Below are 12792 nucleotides of genomic sequence, written 5' to 3' on the forward strand. Positions count from 1 at the left end.
TGATCCATTTTGTTCTTTGTTGTTTTCTTGTACAATGAATACAGTGCTTACAGAGAATAGAACATGGCCCAAGTTTATGGACTGTTAGGCATTCAAATGAGTAACTGGCTGTGGTTGCATACATATTCAATATCTAATTAGCAACTATGAAAATTACATGTAAACAGGAAAATCTCTAATGAATAGTAATGCATTAGATTTATGCAGTGTTTTTTGGACTCTCAAAGATGCTTTATAGTGTAATATTCATTCGACACTCTGAGTTCTTTTCTGTTGTTACCACAGCTGCTCTGAGATTCAAGTGAGGCTCATTCTGCTTTCTGATTGGATAATCATCTTGAGAACCAAAACTGAATTGTCACCCAAATAGGTATGTCATGTCTGATGTTTTTGTAAATAAGAAGAAATAAGCATTATTATCAGTTTTTTTTAATTATCAGTAAAACTATTTGATTTGAAGATGTTTCCCTCGTATCTGGAGATACAGGTCATGTTTGTGGAAATCAAAATCTTATGCACAGTTCTTTTAAGATGCAGTGACCTGCTGCATTAGTTTAACGGTATTAAAGGAACTGTATATAACCTGCACTCTTACTGGTTAAAAAAAATTAATAAAAAAAAAACTACACACTCAATTTAACCTGTGTTGCTTGAGCCTTAACCTGCAGATAGAGGACACACAAGTTTGGCTCCTTCTCAGTACATGAACAGACCATGTTTTATGTGAAAGCCCAGAATCTCCAGAATTCCCTCCCTGAGCTGCAGAGGCTGCACTACCACTGATTCATGGTTGGCTGTAGGCGCTGGAGTTTAGGTGACCATTCAGATCAGAGAGACATTTTAGGTATCATCACGCTCTCCTCGGAGTCACACTAACTCAAAGATTTATTTTTTTTTTCCTTCCCGCTCTCTTGGGGTGGGTCAAGACCCAACAATTCTGGCGAGAATTTATTTGAAAATACATTTTTGAGTCTGATTGACCCGCCCCAAGAGAGCAGGAAGGAAAAAAAGAATTTATTCTGGTCAATGTGACCCCGAGGAGAGCGTGATGGTTTTAAACCAACTGGATTTCAACATTGAACATGGCAACCAAAACCTCATGTGAGGCTCATTCTGCTTTCTCATTGGTTCCCAATTATCCAAACACCAAATTATAACTTAAAGTACATCATGTGTATTTTTTTTTATTTTTTTATTTTTATTTTTTGTAATTCATAATAAATCAGCATTGTAATTGTTATCAGTAAAAGCTATATTTGATTTGAACATGTTTACCTCTGGGGGCACAGGTCATGTTTATGGAATTTAAAATAGAACAGCACTTCATTTAACATTCAAATAGGTTGAACGGATCATATCTCTCAAACAACACCTCTGGTTCTGTCAGAATGGACTCCAGAAGGTCAGATATCACAGGTGGGACAACCTCTTGGACCACTTCAGGTGCAGGCGGCAGATCTGGCAGAGTGGGGAGCTCTATGGGCATCACAGGGACGGGCAGTGGCAATGGGGGCTTATTTTTTAAAAACTTAATCACTTTCGGAAGCACCAAGATGGCCGCCAGTGCCACACCTGCTACACCGGCCACAACTGCAGCATATTTCACATAGGATGGGCATCTTGATGCTTGGTCTATGTATTTATCAAGGACAGAGTTTTTAGCCTGTTCTCTGCTCTCCTCCAGGCTCAAACCGCTGTCAGCATGAATGCGGCTCTGCTCACTCTGGATCTCCCTCTCCACTTCTTCCAATGCTTCATTGCTCAAGTACCTCTGGTTTTCACTGGTCATTTTCACGACTGTGGCCAGGATCTCTTTCACCTGCGAACGCCAACATTATAAGGTTAATCGAAAAATCTTAACACCAATCTCTTAACAACAAAAAAATTATAATCGTGACAATGTCACGACATGACAATTAACTAATTCTGTGGGAGTTCCAGACATTATAGTTAAGCACTGAGATGTACACAATATCAAAGACTGGGCCTTTTACCAGATTTACAAAGGTCCAAACTGACAAGATTTCTGCAGCTAAATGAGCTCTAGTAACAGTAACATTTGATTTATTATTTTAAGTTAAAGGTGCATTGTGTAACTTTTCTGGTGGAGGGTCCTTCAAATGCTTTTTGCCATGGAGATGTTATTGCTTTATCTGGAATGTTTCACAGTATGGTGTTAAACCTTTCTATGTTAATGAGACAAAACCAGACCAAGTTACAGATCTGTGGAGAGGCGACCCCGCTCACAGTCAGAATATCTGTTTTTAGAGGTATTTTTAAGATATAAAACCACCTGTAACTGAATAAATGTAAGTTAGAGCTGTTTAATGTTCACATAAAGCCTTTGTCACTTTCGGCTTACTCACAGTGGGAAGAGGAACCAAAACCTTTACTCAAATAAGAGTACTGTTACTTCAATGAAATATTTCTCATGTAGGAGTAAAAGTACTCTGCAAGAAAAATACCGATATTCTGAAAAGTAAAATTTCTTTAAAAAAAGCATGAACACCTATCATATGCACTTTCATTCACTGCAGCCCGAAATCATACCTGAAACTCATTGCTCCGCTGTGGGTCTCCCTTTTGCCGCTCTTTGGTCCAGTACTTGTTGTCGACCACGTGACAGCGTCCCCCACAGGCCAGCACCAGCTCTTTTAGCCCTTCGCTCTGCTCCACAAACGCCAAGATGTCTGTGTTCTCCGGGAGCTGATCTCCATGAGTGAAAACTACAATGGTGAATCTGAACACCTGTAATGAGACAATGAGAGAGGTGCCAAAGGTCACGCGAGTAGAAGTAAAAATAGTGGCCCATTTTCCTCAGTTACAATGGAAATAGAAGAGCAATTAAAGCTCCTGTGCCTTTTCCACATATTTGAGAAAAATCCATCTTGCCCCAGTACAGATATATTGTATAAGCAGCTCCCAAGGTCAAAATAAGTCTGCTACGTGTTGTCTACATCTAATTAGAAAGCGTTTTACTGTCCGATAATCAGGTGGCACTTGGAACCTGGATGTAATCAGAGAGCAGCATTCTGACTGGCTGATCTTTGGCGGTCCACCCCAGTTTCACTTTGCCGTGAGGACAAAGCTGTTCTAAAACTGCGCAGATTCATACACCAAACTATTTATCAAAAAGTTTGTGAGAGCTAGGGGTGAGTTACACAGATTTACTAGTATCTCCTACTTCCAAACTGTGGCTCAGGGGCCAAGTGCAGCCCTCAGACCAATTTTTCTTGGCCCCCAGACTTCCAGGTGAATTGTCTCATTATACCCTAAGTAGCAGTAGCCTTTTGTTGTCAAAGTTTTGGAAAATCTACTTCTAAACATAGGCCAAATAAAGGTCTGATGGATCATTCTAACTTGTTATACATATATTTTAATTATTTATTTTATTGACTAACAGTCAGTGGCCCTCAATCTGCCCTTGGTCCATCTGTGATTTGAAGAAAAACTTTGGATACCGCTGGGATAGATCACAAAAACAAAATATCAACATTTTCAATAATATTCCAGGACTCACCTCTTCCCCAAACTGTGTCTTGATGTGCTCCACCACAGCTCGCTCCTGCCGTGTGTACCTCTGCACGGGCATCACCAGCAGCAGTGCGTGAGGCCCCGGAGCGCACTGGACCAGGCAGCTCAGCCACTCGCACTGCCGCTCCTGCTCTGCCCGCTCCCGGTGCGCCCGCTCTGCTCCCAGGACCCCCGGAGTGTCGATCACCGTCACGTTGAGCCCGTTAATCAGCTTGGTGTGCGTCTGCGAGCATCGGATCTTTGCGTCGCTTCTGTGGCTCACGGTGAAAATCTCTTCTCCTAGAATCTTGTTTGCCAGGCTACTCTTCCCGCTGCCGTGTTTCCCCAACAGGACAACTCTCAGCAAGTCTGGCTCTGAATAAAATAAAAATATGTCAGTGATTGTGAATCTTATTAGTGTTGAAAATTCCACAAAAAAAGACGTGAAATGGCGACATCCAGTGGTCATGATACTGAAATATGGAGAATCCTTCAATCAGGAAGGAATAATGTGCATGAAACCCATGAACTGATATTTAATAGCTGATATCCTCAACATTCCTTGGGGTGTGATGCTAACTAGGGCACTGCTCTGTCTAGGATCAATAGAGTTTCAAAATAAAAAACTGGGACACCCCCAGTATGTGGTGGTAATAATAAAATTGTAAAAAATAAGTGCATAATTAAGGAAAACTGTTCTGCACTTGGCCCATTCATGACAAACATGTGAGTCAATATAGTATGATTTTCTTTTAATTTTTGTCATTTTTAAGCAGCTTTTCTGTATTTTATCTAAACAAATGACAATGTCTCTCTTTACTGTTGGTAGGGATCAGATTAGTCAAAAATAGGGACACCTGGGACATTTCTTGTATAAAACTGGGATAAATCAATGATTTTGGATAAATCTGTTGGGACAGGGGACACAGGGCTCAAAACTGGGACTGTCCCAGGTAAATAGGGACATCTGGTCTCCCTAGTTCTGTCTGAAGCTGTTACTCATATTAGATATGTCTTAGACTTTAATATTAGCTTTATTCAGTGGCAGACTTAGCAAAGTTGTTGCTCTAGGCAAATTTGAGTATAATGTTTTGGTTTTAATATTTATTGTCTACTTTTCCACTTTTTTTTTTCATTTTGAAAATGTTTAAATCCATTTTGTAGGTTTTGTTGTTGTTGTTGTTGTTGTTGTTTATCTTAAAAGTTTTTGACTGTGTTTGTTAAAGAAAACATATTGTGCTTGTGTCTGCTTTATAATTATAATCTATGACACCCGTGGATCTTTATGTTAGAATTTTGATATTTTAAATCACAATATTGACATAAAACAAATTGATAAAAGAAACAAGTTTACCAGATTAGATATCATAATCTAAACTGAAGAGCCTATATAAGAAATTATCCCCATCTCAAAATTTTATTTTCTATATTTATGTAAAGCTATAAGATGACTAATTTATTATTTCGGGTACAGTGAACCATGACGTTTTGGTCTTCTGTGTTACTGCCGCTATTACTATAACAACAACAAATTAGTATCCCAAAAATCATTCATTCATTCATTTTGTGTATAGTCTGTGTTTTCCAGTTCATTACTGTAACAAAACCGCCTGCTCTGTACTTCATACATTCACTACATGAGCTATTGTCACTACACGAGTTATTGGAGTTATTGTATACTGGCCACCAGGGGGAGCTCGCATTGGTACAGAAACGAATGGATGAGGAGAATTTGGTTTGAGATACGTGCTTGTCCTCTCCTGGGAAAACAAATGAAAAGCGCTAAATTACAAGTTTTTGCTTCAAAAACAGAGTGGAAGATGCCTACCTTGCATGTTTTTCTTCTGGCTTGTCTCTGCTGGTCTCTGTTCCACTGTCTCCAGCCGCACTGTACTTTCACTTCTGAGGCAGGCGGAGTCACCAACTCACAAGTCTGCACAAGACACTTACCCTGGCCATTTTACAAAATCATCACAAGAATGAAATGTAAAGGCGCTGTACTTGATTTTTATCGTCTTAACAATGTAAAAACTGAATTGGATTATTTTAAAAACATTAGAGGTGGTCCAAAATTATTCTTCACTTAAGCATCTAATTATTTACAGCAATGACTTTTAGTTGTGGACTTTTGCCAAGAGGGTAACCATAACTAGCATGTTAACACATGCTTCCTGATAACTGATGCAGGCTTTTTCTTTAATTTTCCAAAGTTTGAGATACAGGTCAGATCTGTGGAGAGGCAACACACTTTCAGTAAGAATGTATTTTTTTCAAGGAGCGAAAAAAAATCAATAAATACAAAAAAGATAATGTTATATAGTGTGCTATTGATATTTTGCAGTGACATCGCGCTGGGGGTGATCTACATGTCTCTAATGGTGGAATGTTTAAGAGTTACCATGGTGACACAATGAGGACAACTGTCAAAAAAGTTTTAAGATTGTCTTAAAACACTAGAAACACAAAATGTATAAAAAAAAAAAACACACATAGTCAGGAGCATGTGATCACTACAACTGCTCTTCATCCTGTTTAAGGGATTTATTTTCAACAAAAATGGTGAGTGGGACTAACTGAAAAATTGTTGGCAAATGCTAGCTAGCTTGTGACTGTAATTTTCTGTGAGAGACGTGTTTAACAACACAAATCATCTCCCCCGCTACAGTTCCAGCTCGTCAAGTCTTAAAGATCTTTATGGTCAGATTGTGTTCAAATAAAGATCAGATTAAAGTCTGAAAAAGTCTTAGACAGAGCAGAGCCAACAGTTAGCAGTGCACGCCCAGGGCATGTCCATCACCAGGAAAGTTACAGAGTGCAGCTTTAAGCAACATCTAGTATCTAAAACAAGTGTAACATGTCACAGAATAAGTTTAGTATAATTTATGAATCACAGTGCCGCGCCATCACTGACTGCTTTTCCTGTCACACCAGTTTATAAGAATGATAACAATAATAACCTTTAGCCTACTCATTTCACGAAAACAACATTAACATGATTATATTTAAGATCTGACTAAAAATCTTTACTAGTTTGGTCTAGTTTTGAATTCTTTTTAAGTTTATTTTTTTACTTCCTTGTTGGACAATGGACAACGGCAACAGAAAATGTGTTTAATTTGGATGTCCCCTCAAGTAGGTCCCAGTTAGAGGTGCCCTCCTTCAGAGTGGGTGTGTTCCTGGACTATGAGGCTGGCTCTTCGACTCTATCAGATCTGCACTAATAAAAACCTCTTTCCTCTCCACACTTTCTCCTCCTCCTTCACTGAGCCTCTTGTTCCCTGGGTTTGGACTGAAGCATCATTCCTCTCTGTCTTTGGTGAACCTGAAAGGCCGTTCTCCAGTTTTTGCCAGAGGAAAACAGTGTTGAGAGCATAGACTATGTAAAAGACAGAGAGAGTGTGATGTCACCTGTAATGTGCATCTATCCATCCATTTTCTTCCACTTATCCGGGGCCGGATCGCGGGGGCAGCAGTCTAAGCAGGGACTCCCAGATTTCCTTCACCCCAGACACGTCCTCCAGCTCCTCTGGGGGGACCCCGAGGCGTTCCCAGGCCAGCCGAGAGACATAGTCCCTCCAACGTGTTCTGGCTCCTCTCGACGTGGAGGAGCCAGTAATGTTCAGTTGAAGCCAAATGAACACAATCTCTTTTTGTTGGTAGTGGAAGTACTCATTGTATATTATAAATACTCAAGTGATTTATGGTATCAATGTTTTTTGGAAAATAAATTAGAATTACACAGTTCACAAATAACACAAAATGATTCTGCCTTTTGTCGAGCAGTTTTCCGTTTCTTCTGTACTTGACTTTAACTTTCAGTCCAAGTGTGAAATTAACCTGGAAAAAAGCCCTGTCAATAACCAATATTTATGAAGATACAATACAGATGTCTACCCCTCCTCAGCACAATTTGCAAACGCATTATATCATATGTAATTTTATTAGTTTTTATTTTAGTTAAATTTGCACTATGTAACTTTTGGTTGGGGGTCCGTGACCTGCTTAAATTACAGGTGGTGTTATAGCTCAAAAGCACCTAGAAAAAACAGACTTTTAACTTGATCTGGTTTGGTCTGCATGAAGATAGAAAAGTTTAACACCATACTGTGAGACATTCCAGACAAAGCAACATCTCCACAGAGAAAAGCATTTGACAGACCCTCCACCAGAAATGTTACACAATGCACCTCCAGTATTCAGGAAGAACAGTGCAGTTTTCATCACATTTGTGGAACACTGGACCGGCATTTTACTTGCCATCAGGTGCTCAAGGGTTCATGGGAGTTTGCCCAAACAGTCACATGTGCTTTGTGGATCTGGATCAGACCACTGTGCCGAATACACAGGCAAAGCTCTTGATTTTACCTGTCAGTCTACGTTCCTAACCTCACCTATGGTCATGAGCTTTGGGTAATGACCGAAAGAACAAGATCACAGTCAGATACAAGTGGTCGAACTGAGTTTCCTCCGCATAGTTGCCGGGTGCTCAGTCATGCGACAGGAGCTCAGAGTAGAGCTGCTGCTCCTCCACGTTGTGCAGAGCAACTGAGGCACGAGCAATGGGGAGGTGTTAATTTTGGTGTTTAGAGGAATCTCAAAACAAAAGCGCTGTTAATTCATCTTTAATCATATTTTCATTTAAGAAAAACAGGCCAGTATATATTAAGAAATGTCAATGTCAAAAAATTATTAGACTAACAACATTTTTAGTGGTCAATGTAAAAACAAATCCAAAATGTGATTTAATTTATGAAACCGTCTGAAGAAATGTGCAAAGACGTGTGGCTAAACAGAATGGCCAATACAAGACACGCAGAAATTGAGAAGGTTAATCCATGGTTTATAGTTAATATTTCTGTAATTACTGTACCTATTAACACAAAGCACTGGCAACTGGCACAAAGTTCAACGCCTTCTCTGTCTGCACAAATAAACGTGTTGAATCATTTTTACAATAGCTTTAGAAAGTGGTGCCATTATTCAAGATGTGACTGTTGTTCTATGTGAATGGAACCTATTTTTATTATTAATCTGACAGAATATGAAGACAACCGGTAATATATACACTTTAAACTATGAACAGGACTTCTTCACAACACCATCCCTCCTCCCATGATCTCCAACCGCTGTGTGACAAAAGGGAGAAAAACTGTAAGAATGTATGTTTTTCAACGTTTTAACCATAAAACACCTGCTCACTGTAAAACTTTTCAGGTGGAGGGTCCGTCAAATGCTTTACTACTTGGAGATGTTATTGCTTTTTCTGGAATGTTTCACAGTATGGTTTAAACCTATCTAACTTCATGGAGACCAAACCAGACCAAGTTACAGGTCAGATCTATGGAGAGGCAACCCCGCTCACAGTCAGAATGCCTGTTTTTCTTGGTATTTTTGAGCTATTAAACCACTTGAATAAACGTAATGTATACCTGTTTAATGTCATACTGTGGAACATTCCAGGCAGAGCAATAACATATTCTTAGCAACAAGCAGGTGACGGACCCCCAAACAAAAAGTTACATAGTGCACCATTAAAAGTGTATTGCGCCCGTACCTGTGGTGGTTCGATGAAGGCGAGCCAGTCAGACGAGTGCGTGGGCAGCAGACCCATAGACTGGCACTTGTAAATGGCCAATGCTGAAGCCAGAAGGTTCCCCACCAAGTACACCAGGCCCTGCAACCACTGCTGACTTGAGCTCTCCAGCAGTTTGAACGCTGACACACAGAGAACAAAACTCAGTCACTGACACCAGTCTTTTGCTATGGTTTGCTACTTTTTAAAATGTATTTATTATTACCATTTTTATCTTTGCTCTTTGTTATTATAATATATTGTACTGTGTGAGCTACTGCGTCCAAATAATTTCCCTTATGGGTCTAAGTCCATCTAGACCCGTCACTACTGGCTCTGTGCACAGCAACACGGTAGCTAGCTAGTATTTGAGGGGGATTATTTAACTTCTTTAACTCATCTATTGTACTTCCAGCTAAGTAAGGTCTTTCTGGTCAGATTGTGTTAAAACAAAGCTCAAATTAAAGTCTAACTTGAGTAACAGAGCTTCAGACAAAGCAGAGCCTACAGTTAGCATCACACCCCCAGGGGAATGCTGATGACATCAGCTGCAAAGTATCAATAGCGATATATTGTTTATATTAATATATTGTCCTACTCTGTTTAGGCTGTAGAGGGCAGTACTCACTTGCGGACATGGACATGAGGGCTTGAATGGGTCTCCAGGCCATCATACAGACCATCATGATGGGGAAGATGGAGATGGTGTTCCCAGACATGTACATGATGAACAGGTTCATGGGGATCTGCTTCAGAGGCCCCAGAGCTACGTCCCAGCAGCGCTACAAAAACACAAGAACAAGAGCTAGGTTTCAGATGACATCACAGCATTCTGTAGGCCAATATTAAAGGTGCACTGCATAAGTCTCTAGACTCATCTAGTGGAACGCCCCCCCACCTGTTTGGAACATTCTAGATAAATAGATTAAACCTATCTATCATAAGAGAGACAAGCAGGTTACAGCACTATGCAACAACATTACGATTCAGATATGTGAAGAGTCGCTCCTATTCACAAGAATTATTGTAGAAACACCCGTAACAAATAAATGTGACATGGATTTGTTTAAAGTCACACCATGGAACATTCCAGGCAACGCAATAACATCTACATGGAGACAAGTAAGTAGCAGACCGCCCACCAGACAAGCAAAATGATGTTGTAATACAGTGAGTTCTTGGGTCTAGTCACTAATAGAAACGATTAGGTTCAATATTAGTAAATTTACTTTTTAGGTATTTTATGTCAAAGTACTATGTGATCAACAGAGAAAACTGGCATTGACCCCCATCTGGGAGTATGACATCATCTCATTCTCGATTCTGAAAAACACTAATAATTGTAGCTCAAGTTCTCAAACTTGATGATGTCATAATTCCAGATGAAGGGCACGGGCCTATGTAACTCTATGGGAGAGTCACTGTTTTTCAAAGAAGTGTCCAACATAGAAATCTACACATTTTGCACCTTTATTATTTATTATTTGTTTGGGGCTGACTCTATAAATTTGCTACATAAAATCATAGCTATACACCAGTTTATTATGACTGTTAACAGTTAGTCTGAGATAGAGTACCATTAAAATTATTAGCATAGTGTGAATGCTGGTAAAAGTGTTGTCACCATACTAAAATTTCAAACTCGACTTGATACTTCATACACATTCCGATACCACGATAAAAAAACGAAAAAAAAAAAAATCTTTACTTGGACATTAAATCAAACTATTTTCTTTTATATTACAAGCATGTGGCCTTATATCTGTAATTCTTCAATAGTCCAGGTAGGTTCAATAATGGTCCATAGGTGTATACTAGAGTGTGTGCTCTTATACAGCTTGAGATTATTCTAAAGATATTCAGGAAAGGTTCATTACTGTCCGGTTGATATGACTTTTTTTAGTATCGATACCCACTGAAATCAGTATCTCATTTCAATACTAGTTTTAATATCGATTAATGTCTAATTTGTAATATTTTTAACAACCCTAGCTGGTATAATCTCACCTTTTCCACCAGGTTCTTATCAGTCTCCTGGATGCTGGTGTCTGGTACAGGCTTCTCAGAGTAACCAATGGGATAAACCACATCACCCTGCCCACCCTGACGATCTGAACGACTCCTGCAAACAGACAAACACATTATTATATTAACTAACACTAACACTAACTGCTGTGTAATGTAGACACATTTTCATCGTTTTTAAAATTATGGTTGCAGTTATGGAATTAAGTCTATATGTCATATGAACCTTTACCCCTATCCCCAGCAGCTTTTCACTACCTGTTTTCCCATGCTGGTCTAGTCCATGGCTCTAGTCCTGTTTCAGTACCTTGTGTTGCCCATGCTAAGCTCCAAAGCCCACTTCATTCTCTTGCCCGCTCCAGCTCCTCTCTCTCGCATGGACAGAGCTCCGCCTTGTCCCCCTGGAGACGCCATGGCAACGTAATGTAAAGTTTCCCCTCAGGAACACAGCTGCAAAAATAAATAAATAAATAAATAAATATTATTTGACACAGAACAAAAGGAATATTACTTGAATAAAGTTTTTTCAGGCTGTTATTATAGTTTTAAAACGTCTGAATTTTACTTCAAGATGTTTCTGGGTTGTTTAAATACGTAAAATCTTCTTTATATCTAATTTAACCTCAAATAGGAGGTCATGGTTAAACTTACCCCACTGACAGGTTTATTTAGTTAATAAGTTAGTTGTCACGTCATGGAACAAATAGCTGTATGATTATTTATTATTTACACTTGTCACTAAATATGCAAATATAAAATAGACTGTATTTCCTTTACTTACTCCAATCATATCATTCAAATCAGACATAATTTAAATAAAACGTTGTCATAAATAGACCAAACGTTTGAAGATTAACGTAAAATAACTATATAATGTTATGCTGAAAACACGAAGCTTGTGTTGCGAAGCTAAAGCAAAACAGCGCTGTTTAATCACATTAAACAGCTCTCATGCAACGATCTTACCTTATTTAAACATAAAACTGAAATATTTGAAAGGTTTGTCGTTGATGGCGAAGATTAAAACGTTAAAAGGGCAGAAAAAGGGAGGAAAATACAAAAAAAAAAGCGCAGAAAAGTCGACCCCCACTGCGCCGCAAGCTCAGGGCTCGTACTGATGACGTAGATCTGCGTAAACCATAGGCGGAAACGAGCACTGCGCGCCCTCTAGCGGCCAAAGTGGGGAAAACGTGTAATTAGATTTGAGCTTTATGTTTTAACAATAGAATTATGTCCAAGTTCACATTTTAAACGCGTCCAGAAGAATTGATTTAAAAAGAAAACTGAAATGTGAACTTAAGAATCACATTTCAGAGCATGTTTTTTACAGATGTATATTACAGGGTTAGCGGTTTTAATGCAAAATAAGACAGGAGATTTTGTTGTTTGTGGAGGAAATTATGGTACTTACTTAAAATTGCATTCTTTGTGATTTCATAATTGTATTCATTTAAATTTTGTTGTAGAAAATTAAACTACAGCTTTTAACCAGAATAAAACAGGATATTTAGTTTTTATTGGGAAAGAAATTGTGGAGCTTCTAAACCTTCTTTGAGATTTGCTATTTGCATCCATTTAAATTGCAATAATGATTACTTTTGCAGCCCTAAACATATATTCCTATGAATGAATGAATAAATGAAAATAAATAAACAACCACTCATAATGACTTATGATCACGG

At 38.8% G+C, this 12792-nt stretch overlaps 2 protein-coding genes across 2 annotated transcripts; both read right to left on the reverse strand.

Annotated features, from left to right (window-relative positions):
• Positions 1–122: 122 nt before the first annotated feature.
• On the reverse strand, positions 123–7336 carry LOC110158312 (GTPase IMAP family member 7-like). Its single transcript, XM_020922767.2, has 4 exons — positions 5342–7336; positions 3521–3888; positions 2551–2748; positions 123–1819 (listed from the first exon to the last, which is right to left on the reverse strand). Exons 1-4 carry the CDS (start codon positions 5346–5348, stop codon positions 1328–1330), a joined length of 1065 nt encoding a protein of 354 aa, XP_020778426.1. The 5' UTR covers positions 5349–7336; the 3' UTR covers positions 123–1327.
• A 783-nt stretch (positions 7337–8119) lies between these two features.
• emc4 (ER membrane protein complex subunit 4) lies at positions 8120–12237 on the reverse strand. The gene is made up of 6 exons (XM_020922742.2): positions 12077–12237; positions 11418–11560; positions 11093–11207; positions 9714–9867; positions 9068–9228; positions 8120–8639 (listed from the first exon to the last, which is right to left on the reverse strand). The coding sequence occupies exons 2-6, from the start codon at positions 11522–11524 to the stop codon at positions 8604–8606; spliced, it is 573 nt and encodes a 190-aa protein (XP_020778401.1). The 5' UTR covers positions 11525–11560; positions 12077–12237; the 3' UTR covers positions 8120–8603.
• Positions 12238–12792: the final 555 nt, after the last annotated feature.

The sequence above is a fragment of the Boleophthalmus pectinirostris genome, unplaced genomic scaffold (genome assembly GCF_026225935.1).
Source record: "Boleophthalmus pectinirostris isolate CB_2022bp ecotype Guang Dong unplaced genomic scaffold, ASM2622593v1 HiC_scaffold_20, whole genome shotgun sequence".
NCBI classification, from domain to species: Eukaryota; Metazoa; Chordata; class Actinopteri; order Gobiiformes; family Gobiidae; genus Boleophthalmus; species Boleophthalmus pectinirostris.

What these genes read in the sequence shown, in the direction of transcription:
- LOC110158312 (XM_020922767.2), bottom strand. An exon ending in AGACACAGTTTGGGGAAGAG is followed by an intron (nt 2,749 to 3,520) that starts GTGAGTCCTGGA and finishes GTCTCATTACAG; the next exon opens with GTGTTCAGATTCACCATTGT. An exon ending in AGCGGAGCAATGAGTTTCAG is followed by an intron (nt 1,820 to 2,550) that starts GTATGATTTCGG and finishes TGGCGTTCGCAG; the next exon opens with GTGAAAGAGATCCTGGCCAC.
- emc4 (XM_020922742.2), bottom strand. Translation starts at nt 11,524, where the DNA reads ATGGCGTCTCCAGGGGGACAAGGCGGAGCTCTGTCCATGCGAGAGAGA. An exon ending in CTTAGCATGGGCAACACAAG is followed by an intron (nt 11,208 to 11,417) that starts GTACTGAAACAG and finishes GTCTGTTTGCAG; the next exon opens with GAGTCGTTCAGATCGTCAGG. An exon ending in CCTCATGTCCATGTCCGCAA is followed by an intron (nt 9,229 to 9,713) that starts GTGAGTACTGCC and finishes TCTGTGTGTCAG; the next exon opens with CGTTCAAACTGCTGGAGAGC.